At 34.0% G+C, this 9,304-nt stretch overlaps 3 protein-coding genes across 3 annotated transcripts in view; all 3 read right to left on the bottom strand.

Moving 5' to 3' along the window:
• Nucleotides 1-2,433, bottom strand: part of HELRODRAFT_190729 (hypothetical protein) — a gene marked incomplete at its 5' end in the record, with an annotated part of 7,237 nt that extends 4,804 nt beyond the window's left edge. Inside the window, 5 exons of the mRNA XM_009014927.1 lie at nucleotides 491-733; nucleotides 817-1,059; nucleotides 1,365-1,514; nucleotides 1,598-1,867; nucleotides 2,256-2,433. Of these exons, the coding sequence (XP_009013175.1) occupies nucleotides 491-733; nucleotides 817-1,059; nucleotides 1,365-1,514; nucleotides 1,598-1,867; nucleotides 2,256-2,433 (1,084 nt within the window). The remainder of the gene's footprint in view (nucleotides 1-490; nucleotides 734-816; nucleotides 1,060-1,364; nucleotides 1,515-1,597; nucleotides 1,868-2,255) is intronic.
• Nucleotides 2,434-4,143: 1,710 nt separating this feature from the next.
• Nucleotides 4,144-6,429, bottom strand: HELRODRAFT_169096 (hypothetical protein; the record flags this gene model as incomplete). Its single annotated transcript, XM_009014926.1, has 3 exons — nucleotides 4,144-4,400; nucleotides 4,559-4,831; nucleotides 6,348-6,429. The coding sequence occupies 3 exons, from the start codon at nucleotides 6,427-6,429 to the stop codon at nucleotides 4,144-4,146; spliced, it is 612 nt and encodes a 203-aa protein (XP_009013174.1).
• A 1,076-nt stretch (nucleotides 6,430-7,505) lies between these two features.
• Nucleotides 7,506-9,304, bottom strand: part of HELRODRAFT_169095 (hypothetical protein) — a gene marked incomplete at both ends in the record, with an annotated part of 9,050 nt that continues 7,251 nt past the window's right edge. The window contains one exon of the mRNA XM_009014925.1: nucleotides 7,506-7,816. Within this exon, the coding sequence (XP_009013173.1) occupies nucleotides 7,506-7,816 (311 nt within the window). The remainder of the gene's footprint in view (nucleotides 7,817-9,304) is intronic.

Here is a 9,304-nt window from a genome sequence, read left to right as displayed (position 1 = left end):
AATATTTTATCTAATATTATTTGAATTTACTGGATTTAAATAATGTTATGTACTTATTGAATTTTTATTATCTTTATTGGTTATCTGTGTTTAATAGTTAGGTTTTGATTATTTTACATTAAATATTATTAACAATAATGGAAACAATCGTAATAACTAAAGGATATACTCCCCATGTATCGTTTATTTCGAACTAATTTAATCATTGATTTTTGTTGAACTACTTTAATTTTTAATTTATGTTGATCAATTTTAATTTCATTTGGATAGGGTGACTTTCCTACAAGCATTTGGTTGCTTTTTAGTTTACTCCTCTTTTTTGAGAAAATAAATAAAAAAAAATATATGGTATATATATATATATATATATATATATATATATATATAGGTGTGTGTGTGTGTGTGTGTGTGTGTGTGTGTGTGTAGTGTATGTGTGTGTGTAGTGTATGTGTGTGTGTATATATATACATATATTAATAAGATAATGTACTTGGCCAAACACCGCAGACTTTCTTGTATTCAGTGATCGAAGGATTCTTGTCGTACAAGTTGGATTCAACGAAAGGATTGAGTCCTCTTTGGATGAAACAGGACCCTTGGTTATCAACCTGGTAGGACAAACAGTTATCGTCATTGAAGCACGTGTCTCTGCATTGGGCTGCATTTCCAGCTGTTTGAGTGGCTCCTCTGGACACGTAAGATGTAGACTCGACAAAGTTTTTGTTTGTGCAGGCTGTACATAATTTAATTACATTTCTGAATTTTATAAAATGCATTGTTTATATAATAACTCACTATATAGTTGTATTAACTAACCTTTAACGCATCGCTTAACATATTCAGTTATTGTGCTGGTGACGTACGTGTATGCCAGGTTGCTGGCTGTAAGTTGGTGCCAGCAAATAACATTTCCAGCATTTACTTCGAGCTGGTATGAAACACATGAAGGATTGGAGGAACACTCTCCTTCGCATGATTTCCTCGTCAGGCTTGTTCGAAGGGTTGAGCCGAGAGAGACCTGGTTCGGTGTTGGAACTTCGTAAATTACTGGACAGGCCGCTGGAAAAACAAAGCATTTCAATGCATCCATTATTTGAGAATAGTGTTAAAAATATTATATTGTAGATGATAGTATCATGAATTTCAGAGTAGTTTGTTTATGGTAAAAATGAATGTATCAAAACATTTACCAGGACTTGCGGTGGTGGTGGTTGTCGTAGTTGATGTGGTGGTTGATGTGGTGGTTGGAGTTGTTATCGGCCGAGTCGTTGTTGACGTGCAGTTGTTAGTTTTGAAATATTCAATGATATTGGTAACGTCGTAATAATTAAGGATTGCACTCTTCTGCAGCCAGCATCTCGTACCTCCAGCAGTGCTATCTAACTGATAAGATTTGCAAGTTGCATCGTTAGTGCATGCCTGTTCGCATTGTTGGTCCGATGATGTGGCGAGTGGTATGGCTCCCGATGTAGCTTCATTTGCGTTTCCTTGTACATACTGAGTCACGCATATGTCTGAGTGTGGCGTTTTTAATTTTATAGAAAAATAGAAAAATCACCGTTAAAAATTTTTAGTACGTTATTGTTGAATGATTTACTTGAGGTAGAGGTCGAGGTGGAGCAAATTTTTGTATACTCAATCACATTCGGCTGATAATATTTGTTTGGAAGGTCAGCTGAACTTTTTTGAAACCAGCAAAACTGGACATTGGCAGAATTAGTTTCAACCTGATAGGCCAGGCATGTAGGATCAGCAGTGCAACCTTGCCTGCAACTGGCGTCAGTTGACTGTCCTTGCGGCTGTGCGTTTATTGACGAGCTGCCGGCGCCGGTTGTTACGTAGACGTAGCTGGGGCAAGTCGATGTGGCTGGAAATGAATAAATAAATTTATTATTTTCCTTATTTATTAAGAGCAATTTGTTAGCGCTAATTAAAACTGTTTCGTGAGCGCTCACATTCAAACACAAAACGTACGTGACTATATATGAAACACAAAAATTAAAAAATCACAAATGTCACAGTTTAAAAGAAAATAAAAATACTATCAATTCTTTCTTAAATAATTTCAATGAAAGTCTAGATCTTTCTAAACGCCGGTGGAAGACTCTTCCAAACAGCGGGACCAGCAACTGCAATGTCACTTAAACTAATTTGCAAACGCGTAACTGGCACAGACTGCAAATTCAAATCATTCAACCTGAGATGAAAAGTTGATGTAGCTTTTTGGGCAAATTTAAAGCAAACGAATGACAGACGAAACCATAAGAGCTGATTATTTTGGTAATGTCCGACGTGAACAGCAAAAAAGGACGGGTCCCAAAATTGAGCCTTTAGGTATCCTTGATGCAGTAATTGAAATTTCAGATAGTCAATTTTTAAATGAAACTTGTTGTGTGCGATTTGATGGGTACGATCTGAACTATTTATGTGCATTATCTGTTGTGCCATAATTATGACGCAAATTTGTTAAAAGAACCTCCTGGTTGACGCAATCAAACGCCGCTGGCATGTCCAGATACGATAGCAATGATATGTTCTGAGCATCTGTAGCAGCAAACAAACTTGATAGGACATGCAGTAGTGCAGTTTCTGTTGAATGAAACCGCCTGCAACCTGATTGATGCAAAGGCATTAGATTTCTGTTTGTCAAATGGTTAGCAGAATCTCGAAAACAACACGGTCCATCATTTTTAAGATGAATAGAAGGTTCGATATCGGTCGGTAGTTTGCAACATCATTTCCATCACAATTGGCCTTTTTTAAAATTCTGGAAGACTATGGCAAGATTGAAACTTGCAGGAAATTCACCTAACAGCAGGCAAAAGTTGAAAAAACTTATAAAAAAAAACAAATAATCAAATTTATGTGTTTCGTGAAAGAGTGCGTTGGCAAAGTGTTTAGTGAACTTGTTTTTGAAGGCGAATTGATTAGTATATCTCTAAGTTCATTTTCTGAAATTTTTGAAAAAAATTGATATTAAAACAAGATTTGAAAGATGACTGTCATCAGCCGACGGAATTGAAACGTTAGTAGACATAATGATCTTGCTGATGTTCTTATCCGTAAAAAACCGCATGAGTTACGAAGATGTAAGGTTGACATCATCATCAGATTTATTGCATTTTTTATCTCTACATGAAATCTTGTTCACAATCTGCCAACGATTTTTAGAACAATGATTAGTTTTAAGTAAATTCCTCCGATAAGATGTACGCTTTCAGAATAAAATTTATTTCTTGCCCTCATAGAAACCAACAAGTTATTTCGATGATCAGTCATCAAGCGATTTTTGTAATACCTTTCCATCTGTCTGCAGGCTAGTTTAACCTTTATTCCGGCGGTATTTTATTGAATTTATTTCTTGCCCTCATAGAAACCAACAAGTTATTTCGATGATCAGTCATCAAGCGATTTTTGTAATACCTTTCCATCTGTCTGCAGGCTAGTTTAACCTTTATTCCGGCGGTATTTTATTAAATTTAACTGGGGTTTCATTGTAAAATTAATTTAACAGATTTTATCAACTTCTTCACTAAACGAATGACCGATATCATCAATCGATTTTTTTCAATATTTAAAAATCAGTTCCATCCAACTGTGATTTTATTTATTCACTAATTTTGTCTAATTTTGCATTACGCGTATTAATAATGGCGTCGATAGATTTAGACAACGATTTTAATTCACAAACATTTTTTATACATTTGTCTCATAGCCATTTAACATAATATACTTCATCGGACAAGTATACCATCAAACAAGCACTGGCATTGAAAACGTTGAAGTCATTTCAGCTGTCATACAACTTCTTTCTAGTTTTGACGTGTTTTCATAACGCACAGGTGAAAAATACTTTATTTTTTTACTAGTAAAAATATGTTTTTTACTATACCAGAACAAAGCCACTTGAGAATTCAGCTGAACAAAACCACGCGTTAAAACAACGCGTCAACTAAATTTAAATAAACTAATTTATCAACAAATTATCAATAATTCAGATATTTTAACAACAAATTATATATTATTCTAATCCTGAAATTAGAAGCAATCAGTACAGTCAACTTTACAACAAAAAATAGTATTTTTTATTATTAATGCAGCTCTGACATACGCAGAACCACCCACAATGTTACATATATATTATCAATTGATATCTTTATGTTCTTCATTCATTGATTTGAAGCAGCCATCATAGCCAAAAAGGCTGTTTATCCTTTTCAAACGACGTACACATGTATTTATGTGCACGCGCAAGCACCGCATCATATACTCAGCGTATATGATAGCCAGTGAGATGTTAGACTCCGCTCGCATTTGAACCACTGAGCCATCTCTCTCGCCGGCCAACAAGCGACAACTTACGTCGTCTACCCATTTACTGACCTCGAGAGGATGGACGGCTGGGTTGGTTGGGAAGTTAGATTCAGTTTTGTTTTGGTTTATATAGCTATATAAACCACAACTGCACTTAAGATGAGTTAAGATGAGTTGTGAACAAATCCAAAACTATAAAAAAAATGCTAAGACAATCTAAAATTTGGTTAATACTGGAACGTACTTGTTGAAACAGAGGTGGTTGGGTTGGCGCAATATTTAATGTATTCGATGACGTTTGGTCTGCTGTATCTATTTTGAAGGTTTGCTGAGCTTCTCTGGAACCAGCAGATGATTGACGTTCCTGAGGTTTCTATTTGATAGGACACACAAGTAGCATCCAGTGTGCACTGAGCTCTGCAAACAGTTGCATCTGTTGTTTGTTGTTGTACAGCGCCGATCGAAGCTAACCCACTGCCAGTGGTGTTGTACTCGGTTGATGAACACGGCGGTGAAACTGAAAGAATGAAACCAAATTTATTTAATTATCTGAAAAAAACAATGAAACAATGTTATTCTATATATATATATATATATATATATATATATATATATATATAATATTTTATAAATTATACCGAATGTTTGGCGTTAATATGTTTGTAGTTCGTTTTTTCAATTTTTATCACTAAATTTTTTGGTGAACGTTTAGTTTATTAAAACTCAAAATAAACTTATTTTCCGAATTCATGCTGCAAATAAGGCCATATTTCGATTCCGAATGAATCATCATCAGTGCTTTCTGCGGTTTATATAGGGAAATATTGACTTTGTCAAAATGAATTTAGATGGAGATTGACTTTGTCAAAGTGAACTTAGATGGAAATTAAGTGTCAGGTTTCTTTATTAGCTGGTCATCTTCTTTGGTCTCCTTTTCTTCATCGATAGTATCATATTCTTCTTTGTCACTATTTACAATGCTAGTTTTTATTACTTCTTTGTTTTCGTTGCTGGTTATGCAAACTAATCACTAAATCCAGCGTGCCTCTCGAGAAAAGCGTTTGTTAATTGACTATATTCACCAGTTGAAACATGATTTATCAGTTGAAATGTTTCAAGTGTCTCAAACAATCGCAGAGCAAAAGGACAATTGCCTCTCTCTATGTGAATATTGAATTTACACATAAGCACAACTAGTGCATTCGAGATTGTAATAAACTCCAACGCAGTAATTAAATCTTCAAATAATAATGCAGATATCTGATCTGAGCCAGGTATGTAGATTCCAACTAAACAAAACTGATCATTTCCAATTTTTAGTCTGATGGCGACAGTTTCAAACTTTGTATGCAAAAGAAGATTTTTTCTGTTTGTATTCCTTTCAAAAATAAATCACTAATCCAACATGACCCGGACCATATAATCTGACAAAATCCACAAATTAGAAACCAGAAGGCATAACTAAGTTAATAATAATGTTACCCTATAATCCATGCCATGTTTCACAAAGAACAAATATGTCAAGACCCACAAAAATCAATTCATAAATATAACCAACTTTATTATTAATAGACCTGACATTCGGCAAATCCATTTTTGCCATCTTTCTATATTCTTTTACAATTTACATTAACATGTTTAAATTTGTCCAAATCCACATTTTAAACTTTAAATAACTTTTCCACACAATGTCAACAAGTCCATTAATTAAATTTGTTGATTTCTTACGGAAAAACGTACCACTTTCCAACTTACAATTTTCTCTCTCACTCGGTATAAAAAAACCATCTTTATCCTCTGATTCAAATTTTTTCGCATTATTGGCGAGCTGTTTTAACTAATTCCTTTGTTCACATGTAAGATCATGGTTCAGACCAATGCCAAGAAAATTATCACCAATAAATTTTAGTCAGTAACTATTTCTAATAACAAATTCCTTACATCGAGCCTTATCAAACTTAATCCAAATCGGACGTGTTAAGTTGTAACTTTTTTTTCCAAGACGAGAAATTTTTATCACGTTTTTTACTCACATGCCCCACCTATCAAGTGTTTAACTATTTTCTCTATTCTGGTTTTATCAGTTTCTCCCTCTTTCAAGCAAAAAACGATCATGTTGGTTTTTTTCTCCTTTGATCCAACAACACCATTTAAAGTTTTATTACTTATTATATTTTTTAACCCTATTTATATATAATTAGAAAAAAGGTTTTTATTGGTGCAAACGGTGTTGAAAATTGCTAGCAATTTGGAGTTAAGTAGTTTCTTGCCGAAAGACTCAAGACAATGTCGTTTTTGCAACTCCTATTTATTCATTGTAACATGGCTAACAGCGCAGCTTCAGCAGAAATGCCATCTTCAGAGCCTAAGTATATATATTATATTGTTGTAACTCTTTGGCCTCGTAATTACCAACACCGATGTTATAATTTCAATAATCTCTATATCTCCAACACCGTGTTGTAGTTTCCAGAGTTTGTTTATCCGTAGGATGAACACAACTTTTTCAAACGCAAACTTTGTTGAACGTTCATTTGAATACCAGCAATAATAGAAACAATAAATTAATCCAATTAACTAAATAAATCACATTTACGACTTCGCTACGCACCCCAACTTCTACTTCAATCTTTACCATTGAACTTTGGAAGACATGTTTCTAGTCAAATTTAGCAGAGACGCAATTTTACAACCTTTCCAAAGATTAAAAATATGGCATAGAAAAATAACAATCAAATAACAAGTTATACAGCGCTATTCTATCATTCCCGCGGTTATAACAATATATATGATGCTATATACTATACAGTATATACAATAGATACCGTCAAAAATAGTCGGCCAGTACGAGTATATAACGTACACCCCCTCCAACTACGACCAAAGCTGCACTATCGTGAATACACAACCAGACGCGTTTGTTTCAGGCTAGATGTGTTTCGACCTTTTCGGGACTTACCAGCAGCTCGAGTAGGGACATCAACTTAGTGCGTTTGTTTGCTTAGTAGGCAATATTGCAAACGAAGTGTTTTTTTAGATAATTCACAAAACACATTTTAGTCGTTAAAGACGTACTGCTACTTTGCCGAATAAAAGAAAAATAAAATAGCGAGTAAAAGGTATGGGTGAAAAAGTCGACCTGTTCATTTATTATAATTTTTGATAAAAAATTTAAATTATGGAAAATTATATTATTTTGCACGAAATATTATTCTCAACTGCGACGTACTTGTTGAAACAGAGGTGGTCGGGTTGGCGCAATATTTAATGTATTCGATGACGTTTGGTCTGCTGTATCTATTTTGAAGGTTTGCTGAGCTTCTCTGGAACCAGCAGATGATTGACGTTCCTGAGGTTTCTATTTGATAGGACACACAAGTAGCATCCAGTGTGCACTGAGCTCTGCAAACAGTTGCATCTGTTGTTTGTTGTTGTACAGCGCCGATCGAAGCTAACCCACTGCCAGTGGTGTTGTACTCGGTTGATGAACACGGCGGTGAAACTGAAAGAATGAAACCAAATTTATTTAATTGTCTGAAAAAAACAATGAAACAATGTTATTCTATTTATTTTTTTTTTTATATGAGCAAACAAATAAAATTTTTAATTATTTTTGTATTATGTAAATTTCTCTTTTAATATTTATATATATTTATATATTACTGCACATATATATATATATATATATATATATATATATATATATATATATTTACAATATTCTATAAATTCTACCGAATGTTTGGCGTTAATATGTTTGTAAATTTAAACCAAAGTTTAAGAACGCTTTTTGCTTGTTTGTAAGTATGTGAAGGCTAAGATTATATATATACTGCTGACGTTTTCGACATCATTTATTCATTCAGGTTCAAGCATCATGGGTTTGCAGATGACATACAAATCATTGTCAGTGGTCTAGCTACTTCATTTCAAGCTCTTGTTGATAGATTTGGTCGGTGCATGGAGGCGATTGATTCTTGGATGATCAAGCACCAGTTATTGCCAATTGGTACGTGGCAGCAAATGTACAAATTAAATTTCACTTCGATTGAGATTAACAACAGTAAGATTGAATTATGTCAAGTTGCTCGTAATCTTGGTGTTGTATTCGATAGTAATATGACAATGGAGTGCCACATAAAGTGGCTAACTGGTGAATGTCATCGACAACTTCGCATGATGAGGGCTATAAAAAATTCACTTAATGAGATTACCCTGAAGAGTTTGGCTCACGCGTTTATTCACTCGAGGCTGGACTATTGCAACAGCTTTTTTACGGTGTCTCCATGTTGGAAATCTCCAAACTACAGTCAATTCAAAATCGCATGGCCAATCTAGTTGTCGGAGGTTTTAGATCTGATCATGTGACGCCGATTTTACGGGATCTGCACTGGCTTCCGATTGAAAGAGAATTATTTACAAGATTGCTGTTTTGATGTTCAAAGTTTTAAATGGGCGTGCTCCTCCGTACTTGGTCGGTAGATTGACTAAACGTGATTCAACGTCTGGTTATCCAGGATTGAATTCCAAAAATAGGAATTTGCTGGACGTTCCTCAAACCCGTTTGGTGACTGGTAAAAGAAATTTTGCTGTTGCTGGACCGGTGATGTTGAATAATTTTTTTTTTGTTTTTTTTTTATTTTTTATGTTCTTTATTAGTCGGTACTATCGTTAGGTTGTTTTAATTCTTGTGTCGGTTAATAATTCGTTGTGAGGCTTGTTGATTATTGCGTTGAATTTTTTTACATAACTAGTAACTTGTGTGGATAAATCCTAAAAATCGTCATTTGAATTAGTATTACTTCTTTTTGGTCATCTATTTATTTATTGATTTTGTGTTAAATATGTGTTCTGACATTTTACTGAATGACAATCAACTTTCTTTTGTCTTATTTATTTTTTCTTGCACTTATTGTAGGCGCTTTTGAGATTTTATTAAAAAGCAATTTATAAATTTTCATTTAATAATAATAATATATATAAATATATA

This window comes from Helobdella robusta, assembly GCF_000326865.2.
Source record: "Helobdella robusta unplaced genomic scaffold HELROscaffold_14, whole genome shotgun sequence".
NCBI lineage: Eukaryota > Metazoa > Annelida > Clitellata > Rhynchobdellida > Glossiphoniidae > Helobdella > Helobdella robusta.
The sequence above is the reverse complement of the archived record's forward strand: the minus strand, read 5'-3'. Positions and strand labels throughout refer to the sequence as shown.